At 43.8% G+C, this 18,777-nt stretch overlaps 1 protein-coding gene across 3 annotated transcripts in view; it reads right to left on the reverse strand.

Moving 5' to 3' along the window:
• The window catches only part of MGAT4D (MGAT4 family member D), a 481,639-nt gene that overhangs the window by 147,658 nt on the left and 315,204 nt on the right, over window positions 1-18,777 (reverse strand). For all 3 annotated transcript variants that reach the window (XM_029596826.1, XM_029596870.1, XM_029596782.1), the window contains one exon: window positions 2,618-2,693. In XM_029596826.1, coding sequence (XP_029452686.1) covers window positions 2,618-2,693 — 76 coding nt within the window. The remainder of the gene's footprint in view (window positions 1-2,617; window positions 2,694-18,777) is intronic.

The following is an 18,777-nucleotide window of genomic DNA, read 5'->3' on the forward strand; positions in this document are numbered from 1 at the left end:
TAAACAGATTTAAAAAAAAAAAAAAAAGTGACTGTCCCAGAAGTCTTTTATGTGCACAAAAAATGAGGTTTTGTGTGCTATAATCACTTATGAGAGGCTTCCCTGTTTCCCCAGTTGAAAATTGTGCATTTAGCCTATTTTGAGCACACAGTTTTAATTGTGTTTGTGTGCACAATTTCTAGTCAGTGCACTTTTTTAACCTTCCGATGCATTAGCACTCTCATTAGCTTAATGCATCAGGAGTTTATAAAATTTTTTCTACTTGCGCATTGTGCTGCGTTTCAATACATAGTTTTAACCTACATGTTACTGCATCAGCCCCTAAGTTAGACAATCATCCCTTTTTTGAAAATTGACCACATAGTTATTTAAATGCCAATCTCAAGAAGAGCACAACCCTGTAATCCTAACAGAATGCATGGGATAACTTGCATGGAGTGGCAGTTTTACTACAATAACGAAGCTGCTGGGAAGCCCTGATGGATCATTTGGTCTTTATCTGCCATCATACTATATAATGTTACATTTAGCTTCAATGTTAAAGTATTTTTTTTTAATATGAACATGTTAAAATGGAGAGACTACACAGTAGACAGCTTGTTCTGTGGCACCAAGAAAATTCTGCATTCACTAGATTGCAGGAATACCATGATTATACCCACCATTTTCACCCACTGTCCGGCCAGCAAAATTAGCTGGATATATCTATCTGGCTAACTTTGTCAGGATATACAGCAGTGCACCTGCACCACTGAATATACCTAGCTATCTTAAAGGTAGCAGGATAAGTTTATCTGGCTAACTTTAGAGCGACTACTCAGCAGTCCTAAAATTATCTGGCTACGTTAGAAGATTATGCTGAAAACATTGGTGTTTATCCAGCTAATTTATACCTAGAGCCAGTAAACCACAATTTTTTTTTGTGGGAAGGGTCTCATTATCAGTGGGCGGGGTGTCACCATGATAGTGGGCCCATCTCTGAAAAAAATCCAGGGCTCGATGGCACATTCTTGTCTCACAGCCAAACACTGCGGGACAAAAGAACGTGGCTAGCGGCCCTTTAGGTGTGATGGCGGCCCCCACCTTAAGGGTCTGCTATCGCCTTAAAGGGCTGCTGCTAAAACCAAAAATTTGCCACGGTGAAAAAAAAAGATTGTAAGGGAGTCAGGGCTGACCCCCTGCTCAGCAACCCCAATTCCTCAAAGTTAAAAAAGTAACCATATCTCACATGACAAAGGTGCCGTCCCACCCCTCAAAGGTTAAAATAAAAGTCATTAGGGCTCAGGCATACCCCCTACTCCAATATTAAAATTAAGTTGTTGTAAAGTGCCCCCCTGAGCTTTACCTCCCCCCAAAAAGTATCAAAATAATCACTGGGTCCAGTGGGGGTACCCCCTCCCCTTTCCCCCTCCAAATGTATCACAAAAGGTCATTGGGGGATACCCCCAACCCCAGCAGCCCCAGGCACCCTCCTACATCCACTGAACCTTAAAAAGTAGAAGACATTTCCGCGATGGGGCTGGGGCATTCCCTAATACCCGGCTCATTTGACGCCATTTTTCAAAATGGCGCTGACCTGACCTTGTCCCTGGTGTCAACCGGGCTAGGTACTAAGGGGTACCCCAGTGCCATCACAGGACCTTCATCTACTTTTTAAGATTTATGGGGGTGTGGGAAGGGGGTCAAGTTAGGGGGGGCTCCCTTAATACCAATGACCTTTTGTGATACATCTGGAGGGGGAAATGGGAGGGAATGACTCCACTGAATCCCAATGAATATTTTTATACCTTTAGGCGAGATGTGGGTGCCCAGGAGGCACTGTACAATAACAATTTTAATATTGTTATTTTTATTTAAATTTTGAGGAGTTGAGGCCACCTCAAATGGTGGCCCCAGGTTGAGTTGGGGGTCATTCCTAACCTCTTCTCCACCTTTCTGTTTGCTACAGCAAAGTTTTGACCCTTTACATGGACCTTTAAATGAAACGATGGAGCCTTGGACCCCATGTTAGGTCCCAGGTCTCCTGTGTTGCATTTATTGAAATCCTAAGAGGTGGTGTTATTTTATTGTGGCTGACCACTTTGTTGGCCACAATAAAATATTAACATTAAATTGCATATTAAATTGCCATATTTGCATTATTCATGTATGCAAATTGCATGCAAAGCAGGTCATGTAATAAGAGAGGGAACCTGGGCAGGGCCATGCAAGTTATTTCGAATACTGCAGGATATTGTCGCCATAATGCTCTATATTCCTGTCCATCTTTTACACCACAGTCGTCAAATCACATTTTAACTTTGAAAACAATAATGAAATTGCAACAAACTGTGAGGTCAATATTCAGACCCTAGATGGCCGCTGAATATCCAGTTATGTTCGGCGGCTGCTAGACAGCCAGATAATGTTTTAGCTGGATAATATATTATCTGACTATTTTGGGGCCGTTCAGCATGGTGTGATTTTCAAATCTTAATGTTTGTCTCACTAAATCTGAACTTAGCCAGACAAATGGCACTGAATATTGGCCTCATAGTTTTTGTAAAATGTTCTCACATATTGTGGCCAGGTGACAGAATAAATATGATGATTTTGCTTCCATATAATGTAAACTTACCTGTACATAAAACATTCCTTTAGGCTGGGCATACATCATTAGAAAACTATAGTCCAAATTCTGTTTAGTTCTCCACCTAAATATTGAAAAAGAATTCTGTTACAGACGTTTTAACTGACAGTTTATCTAGACACTATTGGTGTATAATTTTGTGCAAATGAATGGATTTTGAATTTTTCACAATGCTTGGGGTATTTATTTTATCTTCAGAAGGATGTCACCCAGAAAGGATCAGATTTAGGTGGTTCAAACTTCCTTGCTTAGCTTATCGCCATTACAAAAGTCAAGCTCCTCAAAAACTGATGCTGAAGAGACTTGACATTAGGACCATGGTGCCAGAACTCTCTTGAAGAGCAGTGTACAAGTCCAACCACAATATTTTTTGTTATGAATTCACTCTGACTATTGACCTAATTTAAGAAACTTTACAATTTAGATTATCATATCAACTTGCCTATTTTTTGGTTCATTCAACTCTGTTTTGTGGAGCTCAAATCATCAACCTCCTCATTTGTATAATATATATTATATTTATAACTACATGGGGCTTTTTTGAATAAAAAGCATACCCCATTTTATTTATTTAAATTTAGTCCAGCTTTCCAATCGCTCAAGGTGAGGTTATAAGGCAACATAGAATAGTAATGACAAAATGTGAACATAGTAAAATAATAAAATGCAAACAAAAACACAAAACAGTAATACAATCAAGAGCAGCAGCAATGGCCAAAATGCATTGATGTAAAACATGTAAAATCCATATTCAAAGCAAAGATTCAAAGTATATACAATATAAAAACATAATCAGGAAATAAATCACAAAAATAAGTAAACTATAAACCCTTTTATTTATAATATGTCCTTCATGCTGGAGCACTCAAGGATTGATACAATTTATGATAACAATATAAACAAATTTATCAATAATTCAAATTAAATAAAAAAAATCAGTTACACACAAAACAAATGCAAATTAATCTAAAATAAAAATTAAATTTAAAAAATAGCATGCAGAATATTATAGAAATATTAAAATAAAAATCAACTATAAATCAAGAACTACATCTAATATAATAAATACAAAATTCATTCTATAAAAATAAAACAGCATATAGCATATACAAACTAAAATGAATTTACCCTTTAAAAGCCTGGGAAAAAAGGTTTTACCAGATGTCTTAATGTAAGGATATTCTAAGAAAAATGAAGCTCCATAGGAAGTAGATTCCATAATCTGGGGACTACTCCAGAAAAAGCTTGCTGGCAAGTCTCCGATAATTTGTTTTACTTAAATTTTTATTCTGCTTTTCCAGGTCTCTCAAAGTACAGAACAAAAATGGACACCTTACAAACAAATCAATTAAAACAATTTAATAAAGAACAATAAATACATGAGATAAAAATAAGATACAGCCCAAGAAAATACATTTGTAAGCCATCAAACTGTCATAAGAATACATCAATCTCCCATTGGCATTAGTAAATGAGACTTGAAAAAATGTAGTACAACAAACATCAGGAGGTCCATATTCAGCAACATTTGTCCAGCTAAATTCAGACTTAGCCAGACAAATGACAGGATTTGAAAATCCACTGTGCTGACGGGCCCTGAGTTTGCTGGATAACTGTTGTCCAGCTAAATAGTTATCCAGCAAACTCTAGGGCATGACAAGACTTTCCGGGGCAGAGTCAGCTAAGCTAGGGCCTGGATTTACTAAGCCGCAATATTATTATTATAATGTTGAGATTACTTACCTGATAATCTCCTTTTCCTTAGTGTAGACAGATGGACTCAGAAACAAATGGGTATAGTAGGCTCGTGCTAGCAGTTGGAGATGGATCTGACGTCAGCACGGGTATATATACCCCCACAGGAAGCGTAGCAACCTAGTAATCTTCCTTGCAAAAGCTGTATGGATGTGTGTACTGACGCTCAGTGAAATAGTGAAACAGGATTCCCCTGACCGATTGATAGTAGCTGGAGACCGCCAGCATTCCCAACCGGAAGGCGTTGACACCTGGTAGAGTGTACGCTCTTATGGAAACAGATGACATGGCTTACCTTGAATCGGTGAAACCCATGTACACAGGCAGCTGGGCGGGATGCTGAGTCCATCTCTCTACACTAAGGAAAAGGAGATTATCAGGTAAGTAATCTCAACATTTCCTGTCGTGTAGCAGATGGACTCAGAACAAAAGGGATTTACAAAAGCTTTACTCCCAGCCTGGGTGGGAGGCTGCCTGAGGACCATGTAGGACCTCCCTCGCAAATGCTGTGTCCTCCCTGGCCTGGACATCCTGACGTAGAAATCTGGAGAAGGTATGGAGGGAGGACCATGTCGCCGCTTACATATTTCTGCCGGCGACAGCATCCTGGATTCCGCCCAGGATGCCGCTTGTGCTCTGGTAGAATGAGCCTTGACTTGTAGAGGCGGAGACTTCCCGGCCTCCACGTAAGCTGCTCGGACAACTTCTTTAATCCAGCGGGCGATGGTGGGCCGCAAGGCCGCTTCACCTTGTTTCTTCCCGCTGTGCAGGACGAACAGGATGGTCAGTCTTTCGTACTTCTTGTGTCACTTCCAGATATCTGGGCAGCAATCTGCCAATGTCGAGATGGCGTAATAAAACACCCTTCTTCAGATTTCTTCAAACCCGCCGTGGTAGGCAAGGATATGGTTTGGTTAAGATGAACTGTGAAACCACTTTAGGTAGAAAGGAGGGAACCGTCCGAAGATGGATAGCCTCAGGAGTGATTCTGAGAAATGGATCCCGGCAGGACAGTGCTTGTAGCTCTGAGATGCGGCGTGCTGAACATACAGCCAGCAAGAACACCATCTTCAAAGTGAGAGAACGGAGAGACAGGCCCCGAAGGGGTCTGAAGGTGGATCCCGCGAGGAAATCCAAAACAAGGTTGAGGTTCCCTAAGGGCACAGGCCACTTCAGTGGCGGACGAATATGCTTGACTCCTTTCAGGAAGCGAGAAACATCTGGGTGCTTGGCAATGGTCTTGCCATCCCTCCTGGGACCGTAGCAAGACAGCGCAGCCACCTGAACCTTGATGGAGCTGAGGGAGAGACCCTTCTGAAGTCCATCTTGCAGGAAATCCAACACAATAGGGATTGTGGTCGCATGTGGATTGGTGCCATGAGTGTCGCACCATGCTTCAAATACTCTCCAGATCCTTAAGTAGGTGAGGGATGTGGAAAATTTGCGAGCTCGGAGGAGTGTATCTATCACGGGCTCCGAGTAACCTCTTTTCTTCAGTCTAGCCCTCTCAATGGCCAGACAGTAAGAGAGAATTGAGCTGGATCCTCGTGGAGGATGGGACCTTGACATAGAAGGTCCCTTAGAGGAGGCAGGGGAAGAGGCTCCCCTGCCAGCAGTCTTCTCATGTCCACGTACCAGGGTCTTCTTGGCCAGTCTGGTGCCACTAGAAGAACTAGGCCCCGGTGTTTCTGAATCTTGTGGATAATGGCGCCCAGCAGAGGCCACAAAGGAAAAGCATATAGCAGAGTCCCTGGAGGCCATGGCTGAACCAGGGCATCGATGCCGTGTGAGAACGGGTCGCGCTTGCGGCTGAAGTATCTGGGTACTTTAGCATTGGACTTGTCAGCCAGTAAATCCATGTCCGGAATCCCCCAGTGATCCACAATCATCTGGAAGGCTGTGGGTGACAGCTGCCACTCTCCCGGATTTAGGCTTTCTCTGCTGAGGAAGTCTGCCGTGGTGTTGTCCTTCCCGGCAATATGGACGGCGGAGATGTCCTGAAGATTCGCCTCTGCCCAAGCCATCAGTGGGGCAATCTCCAGAGATACTTGTCGGCTTCTGGTTCCACCCTGACGGTGATGTATGCCACCGTGGTGGCGTTGTCGGACATCACTCTGACTGCTCTGTTCTTCAGTCTGTGAGCAAATCGAAGGCATGCCAATCGGACTGCCCGAGCCTCTAGACGGTTGATGTTCCACGCTGACTCTTCTCTGGTCCACCGCCCTTGTGCGGTAAGTCCTTCGCAGTGTGCACCCCAGCCGCTCAGGCTGGCATCTGTGGTGAGCAGAGTCCACATGGGGGAGGACATCTTCGACCCCCTGCTCATGTGGTTGGACTGCAACCACCACCGTAACTGGGTCCTTACTCTGGCAGGCAGAGGTAGGTGCGTGGGATAGTTCCGTAGACGGGGGCTCCAGCGAGAGAGCAAGGAGTGTTGTAACGGTCTCATATGGGCCCTTGCCCAAGGTACCACTTCCAGGGTGGACGTCATGAGGCCGAGAACCTGCAGATAATCCCAAGCTATGGGCCGACTGGCTCCCATCAAGTACTGGATACGCGTCTGGAGTTTTAACTAGAGATGTGCATCGTTTTTTGTGTTCATGTCGTTCTTCGTTTTTTGGCCGCCATGGAAAATGTCATTTTTTTTTCGGTTCAGATCTTTTTTTTCGCGAAAAATCGATTTTTAGTTAGTGCGCGCTAACTCCCCGTTAGCGCGCGCTAACAAAAACCGTTAGATTTTGTTATTTTTTGTTAGTTTTTGTCAGTGTGCGCTAACGGGAGTTAGCGCGCACTGACTCCCGTTAGTGCGCACTAATCGGAAAAACGAATTTTTGCGAAAAAATGGGAAAATCCTGATTTTTTTCGGGCTCCCTGAAACATGCCGAATTGGACAATTTCGTTGCAATTTTCCAATTCGGCAAAAAACGATGCACATCTCTAGTTTTAACCTTCTCTTGGTAGTGAGACTGACTGTGTCTGCCTGGGTGTCGAACTGTACTCCCAGGTATTCCAGCGACTGGGAAGGCTGTAGGCAACTCTTGCTGAGGCTGATTACCCAGCCCAAGCTTTCCAGAAGGGCGATCACTCTGTCGGTTGTCCGATAGCTCTCCTCTCGTGATTTCGCCCTGATCAGCCAATCGTCTAGGTAGGGATGGACCAGAATTCCTTCCCGTCTGAGTGCCGCTGCTACCACGACGACCACCTTGGTGAAGGTCCGCGGTGACGTGGCCAACCCGAAGGGCAGAGCACGGAATTGGAAGTGGCGTCCTAGGACCTTGAAGCGTAGGTAGCGCTGATGATCCGGATGGATCGGGATATGCAGCTAGGCTTCCGACAAGTCTAATGCCGTGAGGAATTCTCCTGGCTGTACTGCGGTCTTGACGGAGCGCAGCGTTTCCATGCGAAACCTCGGGACCCTTAAGTATCGATTGACTGACTTGAGGTCCAGTACGGGCCGAAAAGTGCCCCCTTTCTTGGGTACCATGAAATAAATGGAATAGTGTCCAGAATTCACTTCCCAGGCAGGCACTGGGATGATGGCTTTCAAGGACAGGAGCCTCGCCAGGGTAGCTTCCAATGCTGCCTTCTTGTGTGTGACACCTGTGGAGGAGTGAGGGAGGTGCAGAGGATTGAGATTCCCCACTGGCCAAGAGCAGACAATGATGAGGCCTGCTGTTGCTTGGGATCATCCTTAGCAAAGAGGTATGTACTGATCAACATCCCAGGGCTGTGCTGGGATGGGAGCCAGTCTGTTGAAGTCGGCTGGTCCCCAGCAATAGCAGGTCTCATCATTGTCTGCTCTTGGCAAGTTGGAAATCTCAATTCTCCACACCTCTCCCACTCTTCCTCAGGGGTCACACAGGAGCTGATACGGTGTTCTAGCAGCCTACCAGAGACAGAGGTGCATAATCTTTAGTCTGGGTAGTGGAATGTGATGCGGCTCCAGTTAGCAGCAAAACCTGGCTCCTATAATCAACTGCAGAAAAGTACTACCTCTTCTATGCACCTAAATGGTATGGAGCTAGAATTGGCAGATTAGTTGTAGGCCTAACCTGCCAGCATGTACATAGGCCAGAGTAAGCCTCAAACGGTCGGCCTTGTGTGGCAGGCTCTAGGTCGAGTTACCAGGATACGTTCTACAGATAAGTGGGTAAGTAGGCCACTGTATAGAAAAAGAGAACCTCTATTAGGGTTGCTGGCAGGCCACCTACCCCCCTCCCCCCGCCCCCAGGGATTATTAACATTCTGGCATGGATCACTCCCCTAACCAATTTATCTCTAGAACCAGAAAGTAGATGGCATGAGGGTGCCATTGACGCTCTTCCCTTCCCTCAATCCCAGCATCCCCACAATCAGTGGACAACATCTAAATCACCACCAAAACACCACAGCCTTCCTGGCAGCTGAAACCATGCACATCCCCAAATACCAGTACAAACAGGCCCACTACAGGAACTGAGTGGGAGAGCCACAGGTACCAGGGACGGGGAGTAGGAGGGAGGTAGACATTACATAAGAACATAAGAAATTGCCATGCTGGGTCAGACCAAGGATCCATCAAGCCCAGCATCCTGTTTCCAACAGAGGCCAAACCAGACCACAAGAACCTGGTAAGTACCCAAACACCAAGACGATCCCATGCTACTGATGCAATTAATAGCAGTGGCTATTCCCTAGGTAAAGTTGATTAATAGCAGTTAATGGACTTCTCCTTCAAAAACTTGTCCAAACCTTTTTTGAACCCAGCTACACTAACCACTACAGGCAGATATCCACTCATGAAACAAAGTGGCACAGCATTTTTTAATTACGACAGTGCCAATTTTTACACCTCTCTCTAGACAGAATGAATAAACAGTGTCAGCCCATGGTGGAATATTAGGTTACAAAGCATTAGGACTTTTTCTCTCCATCCTATACATTAACACAGTGGTTCTCAACCTTTTTTCTGTCAGGATACACCTGACAGATGGTTTTCACATGCGTGACACACTGACCCATGATTGTCACGGGGCTAGATGTAAAAGTACAGTTTGCATCCACGGGGAAACCCCCCAACCCACAATAATGGATGTAAAGCAGAATTATGACATTCCCCATACAACTCACCCTACAAAAAAGATATTCTGGTTCTGGTGTCATCTCAGTAACAGCAACTCGAACTCCTTCCACTTCCAGGCTCAATAGCCCTACTTATGAAAAGACAGCAGTTTACCACCAATGCATGTCCTCTTGAGAAAACACAACAAATAAGACTGATACAAACGCTTACATGCTAGTAAAATATCTCATCTCCGTAACAGACACAGAACCGACCTAACATACTCCCAGGATCTGTAGTAATATGCATAAACTAATCCGCACACAGTTATACCTATATTATGGAATACACTCAAACAGGAGTAACCCTATCTATGAAAAGGCAATACTACAAATATTAAATCAGGCCCTAAAAACCAGTACACCTCTTATTAGGAAAACAGAACTAGCAAGCAGCTATAGATCCCCACACAGAAATAATTGTAAAACTATACTAATAAGCAGAATAAATGTTTCAAAACAGCTATGAACAGAATAACATCCAACAATTAAAAACTCATAAAACTATTTAAAACTCTCTAAACACCAATAAAATATTTCAAAAAAAGCAGACACATCATATAATATTAAATAATTAAAATGGCAGTCAATCAAGAAAAATTAACTTTAAAAGCCACCTTTACTTCCCCCCTCCAGCAGCTCTCCTACTCCTCTTCCATGCAGGCCATAGCACACAGCAGAAGCAGCAGTAGAGGCTAAGCTCTGTACTCATGGTCCTCTTCCTTAGTGCCCATGTCTCTCACACACACACCATACCAGTCATGCCCCCATGACCAGTTTCTGTCTCTCACACACCAATCATCTCCCAAACAGTCTTTGACAAACACACCAGTCACCTTCCTGAACAGTTTCTCTCATGCCATACACACACACAGGCTTCCCACTCCCGTGTTCCACTTACATATATGGGTTTCTCACTCTCATAATCACTTTCTCTGTCTCACACACACTCACCAGTCTTTCACTCCCATGCTTGTTCTCTCCACATGCACAGGCTTCTCATTCCCATAATCACTTTCTTTCTCTCACACACACACACACAAACACACACCAGTCACCTGATCTCTCTCATGCATATATACACACACAGGCTTCCCACTCCCATGTTCTCTTTCAGATATACAGGCTTCTCACTCCCATGCTGTGTCTCACACACACACACACAGGTTTCTCACTCCCATGCTCACTCTTCACATGCACAGGCTTCTCATTCCCATAATCACTTTCTTTCTCTCTCTCACATACACACACACACCAGTCACCTGATCTCTCTATTACATACACACACACACACACACACACACAGGCTTCCCACTCCCATGTTCTCTTTCAGATATACAGGCTTCTCACTCCCATGCTGTGCCTCACACCCACACACCCAGGTTTCTCACTCCCATGCTCACTCTTCACATGCACAGGCTTCTCATTCCCATAATCACTTTCTTTCTCTCTCTCACATACACACAAACACACACCAGTCACCTGATCTCTCTCATGCATACACACACACACACACAGGCTTCCCACTCCCATGTTCTCTTTCAGATATACAGGCTTCTCACTACTATGCTGTATCTCACACACACCCAGGTTTCTCACTCCCATGCTCACTCTTCACATGCACAGGCTTCTCATTCCCATAATCACTTTTTCTCTCTCACACACATACACATAAACACACAAACACACACCAGTCACCTGATCTCTCTCATGCATACACACACACACAGGCTTCCCCCTTCCATGTTCTGTCTTACATATACAGGCTTCTCCCTCCCATGCTGTGTCTCACACACACCCAGGTTTCTCACTCCCATGCTCACTCTCTTCACATGCACAGGCTTCTCATTCCCATAATCACTTTCTCTCTGTTACACACTCACACACACACCAGTCTCTCTTTCACATTCACACACACCAGTCTCTTTCTCTCACACACACAGTCACCTTACCAACCAGTCTCTCTCTCATGCATGCACACACACACACAGGCTTCCCACTCCCATGCTTTCTCACATACCCAGATTTCTCACTTCCATGCTTTTTCTCTCTTTCACACACACCCACACATCAGTCACATCCCTGATTATCTCACTCTCTCACATACACATCAGTCATCTCCTTGAGCAGTCACTTTCATTGTCTCTCACATATACACATACATCAGCTCTCTGACCAGTTTCTCTCAATCACACACATGCTCTCGATCAAATACATTCTCTCACACACAGGCTCTCAATCACATACACAGGCTCTTAATCACACACACATTCTCTCACTTACACACTGGCTGGCTGGCTGCTTCTCTCTCTTTCTCTTACTCACTTCCTCTACCCCCCTCCCCCTCTCTTTCCTGAGCACAAATGGTAGCTGCAGCAGCCTCTTCCTCCAGCCCCCGCAAGTAAAGAAAGTAAAATCCCATTGGCCGCGGGAGGCTCATGCTGCTGCTCCTTTCTCGATTACCAGCTGCTTCAATTGCTCAGGGGCCGATGCTGCAGCCGCCACTGCTACTTTATCACACGGCACGGCTCTTTCTTCTTCCCACGCACCACTTCCTGTTCCGGGTCACGTGGGGGGGGGGGGGGGGGAGGCGCGGGAAGAAGAAAAGGCCAGCCACGGGTGCCACAGCTTCTTTTAGCACTGCTGCCGTTCCCACTGGGCTTGAACGTGCTGATAGCTCGGCGGCAACGGCAGCAGGGAAAAAAGAGCGGCGGGAGAGACCGGGAGCACGCGACACACCAGCCCGTGCTTGGCGACACACTGGTGTGTCGTGAAACACCGGTTGAGAAGCGCTGTATTAACATATCTGAGGCATCCATCGTAAGGAGTGGAAGCACAGGATTGCTTGTGTCAAAAGCCAGTCTGTGCTAAATGGGTAAATACAGTGTGTATGTTCTGGTGTGGTTAGAAAGGGAACGAGTCCTACATCTCCCCCAGACACAGATATAGACAGAGGCTAACACAGCACTTCACTCACCTAGACCCACACAGACCCACATATCTGTTTGGCCATTGTTTGGTACAGACTACCTCCAGCACTTAGTTCACCTACACATGCCCAATGTGCATATTCCTGGCCTGTTCGTCATCAACTATCATTGATGTTTATTTATTTCCTGTTTTTTTCTAGACCGATGATGGTATAAACCTTCACACCAGTTTACAATGTTTCTTTACAGTAAGTTCAACATAGTATACAATAAATCATAAAAACACTGAAAAGAATCATAAAATCTAACTTAAAACTAAATATACATTAAAACTCTAATTAAGAACTACACTAAGTGCCAAGCTTGTCCCTACCTGCTAATGAGAGAGTCATCAAGTCATTACTCCTCACATAAGATTATCTACATCTGGCAGCATGACAGAAATCTGTCAGAAGCATATATGATAACCAAATTGATAGAGTTACAGACATGGGCCCCTCTAGCCCTCAGGTGGCCCTAAATGCTTGTCTTTCTACATAACACTGAAGGTGCAGAAGCCATCATGATAAACAACTGATACCTCTGGGAGCAGTTGGCCTTGACATTTTGCACAGCAGCAAGCTTTAGATAGAGGCTAGTGGTTGGCTTCTGAGGTCATCATCTAACATCTTCTTTAGCTTTAATGTTATATACTAAGCTGATGATTGAGAGTCTATCAGTATACATGCCTTGGTCACAGTATCCACAAACTCTAAAAGTCACAAACACCAATGAGACACATTCTATAGGACAGCAATGCTTTAATGTTGGTCACAAGTCATGGCAGCCATAGACAAGCAAGGGCCTCAAAGCAGAAAACACCTGAAGGGTGGTGACTCACCTTGGAAAATGACCATTCTGCAAGCTGGTCTCTTCAGGAATTCTCAGCCTATGTTCTTTAAGGGTGGCCACAGATAGGATAAAGAGTGTAACTGATACTAGCAATTGGAACAAACTACTCTGCATATTTTCTATGTACCTATTATTTTTTTTTTTATTATTATTTAACATTTTTTATAGACCGACATTCGATGGGAACATCACATCAGTTTACATAGAACATCTCACTTACTGCACGGGTATATGTAGGGTGATGTCAGCTTTGAAATCTGACTCAGTCTCCCATGTACTATCAGGAGAGCACAATACCCATTGGTCCTGAGTCCATCTGTCTACACTAAGGAAAACGAAATTATCAGGTAAGTAATTTCTCCAGTGACTCCAAAGTTTGTTGACCAGAAATAAAAGTTATTTCACTGACCCTGAAGATGGGCAGCACAAAGTCCCAAAAAAATGCTGGTACATTAGACTAATTTATCTGAACAGGCATTTTATTGAAATTTAGATTCAGGTATATGAAGTATAAATGATACTCAAACCTGACTCTAGCTATAGTGAGCATACATGCTCAAAAGTTATTGAAGCAGACTTTCTTTTATCTTGTATAATCTATTCTGTATCTAATTATGTCATCTGTAACTTTGAACAATTTGTATTTTTATGAATGTTTTTAATGTACGCTGCTTAAGGACCTAGGATAGTGCAGCTAATAAATGTTTAAAATACATTCTAATAAAATAAATAAATAGTGCAGCACATGATAAACCAGTCTCAAATAATATAAAAACAAACTCGGTCTCTTTCAACAAAATCCACTCTCTCAAACAGATCTGCTTGCTGGGGCAAGGACCCTTCCTTCCCTGGGTCTTTCCCCGGTCCCTGTTCAGTAGGATAGGCCTCATCCTTTTCTCCCACACTTGTATGTGAGACAGAAACTTCACAGGATCTCTTCTCTGGTGGGTAGTCATCTCTGTCCAAGATCACCCTCTGAAAGCCAGCCCTCTTTGTAACCACTTCTCCAATGAAATTCTTCAGGACTGAGTGAGGCTTCCTCCTTCCCCTCGCCTCCCACGACTTCTTTGGGTTTGCACACACTTTTACCTCTGTGCGAGGCCCAGCCATGCCTGTCCCGAGACTCCAGCCATCTTCCGTCAGCAGGAGCAGCTTCACGCCCCTGCTCCTGGAACCTTCCCTGGGGAAGGATTAGGCCCACTGGCACCATTCAGTGCAGAGGTGGTTACACAGACTCCAACTCCTAGACCTCTAACTCCTCCTGCATTGCATGGGTGCAGGACGTTTATCCAGACTCAAAACCCCTCCCATTGGTGAGCACTGCAGTACACTTCTGACTTCACAAGCAGGGGCAGGGTCTGTTGAGATCGCTGACAAAATTGCACACCAGGTCTATAGAAACTACTATGGCCATTAAAGTTAAGGGCAAACTATGCTATTAAAGGGGCAGAACTCATGTATCTCTTACACATACACACTGAAATCAAGTTAGTTGAGTGGTCTTCATATTGTTATATCATGTGCGTGGGTATGTGCATAATAATAATAGTACTTATTTTTATAATGCTCCAGGATATATGAAGCACTATATAATAATGAGAAATATTCAGGTACAATCCTTCCCAAAAGGGCTTGCAATCTACATGGATGCCTGAGACAACAAGAAATGAAGCAACGAATTGAAATTTTAAGATTTTTTAATGAAGCCAGGCAAGGACCTTTCTTGCCTCTGTGCCTGTATGACTTATGCAAATCATTCATGTTACGTCTATGTTGGCTTAACTATATTATATTTGTGTAGAGTGCTGTGTATACTACCTGTGCTAGAAAGTAAGACTAGTGATCAGTTTTTTCCATAAAGAAAATGAGTTTAGCTTCACATGATGCCCTTTTATACAAACTGTGTCCCAAAATGCTTTGCATGACAGAGAAAGTAGATTCTTGTACACTACTATAGTATACATCAAGGACAAATGAGAAGCAATAAACAAATACCAATTTCAGGGCAAGCAAATGCTCTCCTTTTTAAAAGGAGAATGTGGACGAAATTATATAAAAGCAATTTCTAACTGTATAATGTCAGAAACGGTGCAAATAAATTTGTACTGTTGGTAGAACCAAAATTGATTGGCTTAATACAATAACAGCAAAGACAAGCAAGTATCTAGGAATCTCAGCCAAAGTAAGCAAAGTAGAATAGTGGAGCAAAATCTCTTTTTTTGTGAACACTAGCGGATTTCTCTGAACGATGTCTGCTTGGTAGTCAGAGTTTGTGTCTGTAGTGTCAGGCTTTAAATGTTAGTCCCAATGAAGAGGGCATGCTGGTGAGTCACTGTAATAAACAGCAATTAAAAGCTGCGAGAATTTTAGTATTGCAATGCATCATTCCAGTTGAGTTTTATTAGGTTTCATTTTCAGGCTCTGGAAGGTTGTGTTTGAAAATTATTTTGCCATTGGAATAGAACGTACGGAAAAAGCCATGAGGTTCCTTAAACCGATGAGCTGTTTGGTTACTGGTGGTAGCATTCGTCAATAGTAACTGGGTTGTTGGGGTTTTATTTCCTCCAGAGCCCTACTAAGAAAGTCATACTATTAGAATTGACATTCCTGGCTGTGTCTGTTTCTTCCTCTCAGGCCTACCACATTTTCAAGAACAGAATGACTTGAAAGAATTGCTAGAAAACCTTCACCAAAACATCCAGGCCAAGAAGAGAAAGAACGTAGAAATTATGTGGCTAGCGGCTACCGTAAGTGACTTTGATTTAACCCCTTCCAGGTGCTGCTTGTGGTCCACCTTGTTTAGGGAATTGTTGCAGGTGCATCTCTCTCTCTCCATCCACTTATGTGTTTAGGAACTTTTCGGGACAATCTCAGCCAAATCATGGCCTCCAAGCACTACTCCCATAGGCTTGCTGACTTCTGTTCCTTCCAGCCGTAGTGAAGAGCTATGACAGAATGGCACGATCCACCACCAAAGGAAATCTTTCAGAACAGCAGTTTGTCTTAGCTTTTACCCCACACTTAATGAAGCATCACAATCCTGTAACTATTCCTATTGCCGTACAGCACAGCCTCGGCGGACAGTTAGCGGCAATGTTTTTCTTAAATCTGAAGGCTGGCTGTTAATGAACATTTTTTAGGTGATCATTGATTGAAATGATCACGGGGAAGCTGGGCTAGGTGTTGACGTGGCTAAGATCCCAATGTTGTACGTTTTCTCCATGAGCTGCGTCTTAAAACGCTTTCAGTTACTGGATATGCTTTTGTTTTGAAACAATACAAAAAAAATCAATGACATTTGTTGTTTCATGTCGCTTTCAAAATGAAATGACAGAGCAGATTGTGATAAATTGCAGGAAGACCTTGTGAGACTGGAAAATTGGGCATCCAAATGGCAGATGAAATTTAATGTGGATAAGTGCAAGGTGATGCATATAGGGAAAAATAACCCATGCTATAATTACACAATGTTGGGTTCCATATTAGGTGCTACAACCCAAGAAAGAGATCTAGGTGTCATAGTGGATAACACATTGAAATCGTCGGTTCAGTGTGCTGCGGCAGTCAAAAAAGCAAACAGAATGTTGGGAATTTTTAGAGAGGGAATGGTGAATAAACGGAAAATGTCATAATGCCTCTGTATCGCTCCATGGTGAGACCGCACCTTGAATACTTGGTCGCCGCATCTCAAAAAAGATATAATTGCGATGGAGAAGGTACAGAGAAGGGCTACCAAAATGATAAGGGGAATGGAACCACTCCCCTATGAGGAAAGACTAAAGAGGTTAGGACTTTTCAGCTTGGAGAAGAGACGACTGAGGGGGGATATGATAGAGGTGTTTAAAATCATGAGAGGTCTAGAACGGGTTGATGTGAATCGGTTATTTACTCTTTCGGATAGTAGAAAGACTAGGGGGCAACTCCATGAAGTTAGCATGGGGCACATTTAAAACTAATCGGAGAAAGTTCTTTTTTTTTTTTTTTTTTGAAACTATCTTTATTCAGATTTTCATTGTTATACAGACAAACAAACAACAGCTGGAAACAACAAAGTAAAGGCCCCTTAGGAGCCAGTAATGAAGGTATGACTGTCCCTTGTTCGTTCCGTCCCTCCCCCCACCCCCCTCCCCCCTCTCCCTCCCTCCCTGAATGCAAGAGGTGGTGGATAGTATAGGTAGGAAAAAGTCTAAGACAAAGAGGCTGGTTAGGCGTTCATGTCCATGCGTGATGAGCCTGACTTCGGCGTCTTCAGCGTTCTGTCCTCCTTTGAGTCCCCCCGACTTGGTAACACCTTCAATTTAAGTCGTCGAATCGTCAGCCCACGGATCCCCGGGCTGTCCAGGTCGTGGAGTCAAAAATCTGGTAAAGCCTGTCCAAACCTGTTTGATATGTACAGACCTCTTTGGCATCGCTTCTGTTAGTAGGGCATGCTCCATAGAGCATAGGCGAACCATTTTTTGGAACCAGCTATCATAACTTGGGACAACGGCCTCAAGCCAAGTAGTTAATATTACTTGTTTCCCCAATAGGCCAGCTCTACAAATCAAAAGGCGCTCAGGATCAGACATGGTTGCTGATAAACAGGATCCCAACCCAAATAACCACAAATTTGGATCCGGTGGGAGTTTCCGTCTCATAAAAAAGGAACACGCTTTACCCACCTGTTTCCAAAAAAAGGAGATTTTCGGGCAATCCCAAAAACAGTGAAAAAAAGTACTATCGGGAGCTCCACATCTACCACATTGGGCAGAGGTTGCTATTCTCATTTGATAGGCCCTATTAGGGGTGATATAGCTAAGCCAGAGAAATCTGTACTGCAATTCTTGCAAATATACATTTTCAGACAGCAGAGGAATATCATGAAAACAAATTTCAAACTCAGCATATGTCAACGAGAACAAAGCCCACTCTGTCCATTTTTTATAGGGCAGCATAAGTGTATCAGTAGCGGAAAATGCCAGCAATTCTTTATATATTTGAGAGACCTTATTTTTGTTGGTCCTTCCTATCCGTACAAGGTCTCCCAGTTTGTGTACCGCCTCCGTGTCTGCCAAGCCATGCTCTGTTGTGCGGAGGAAATGAGTGATTTGAAGGTAAGCAAAGTAATCCCTAGTGGGCACCAAAAAACGCCTCTGAAGCTCTTCAAAAGAAAGAAGGGAGCCCGACCTATCATCATACAGCTCAGATATATAAGTAAGTCCCAAGTGTCTCCAACGTTGGAAGACGCCTCCCCCAGTCCCCGGCGGAAAGAGCTCATGGTCCGCAATGGTTAAAAACCGAAGTTGTAAGCTTGCCAAACCCCCAAGTTTACATAAAAGGTGCCATGCCCTCCGACAGAGTCGAAGTAGGATTTGTGATTTCAAATAGTGAGGAACCATCCGAATGGGCAATTGTATTAAAGGATTTAAAGTCCGGACTCCGTACCATTCTAATAGATGGGCATAGGGAGTCAAAGTAGAGAGCCCGGACAAC

The sequence above is a fragment of the Rhinatrema bivittatum genome, chromosome 1 (assembly GCF_901001135.1).
Source record: "Rhinatrema bivittatum chromosome 1, aRhiBiv1.1, whole genome shotgun sequence".
NCBI lineage: Eukaryota > Metazoa > Chordata > Amphibia > Gymnophiona > Rhinatrematidae > Rhinatrema > Rhinatrema bivittatum.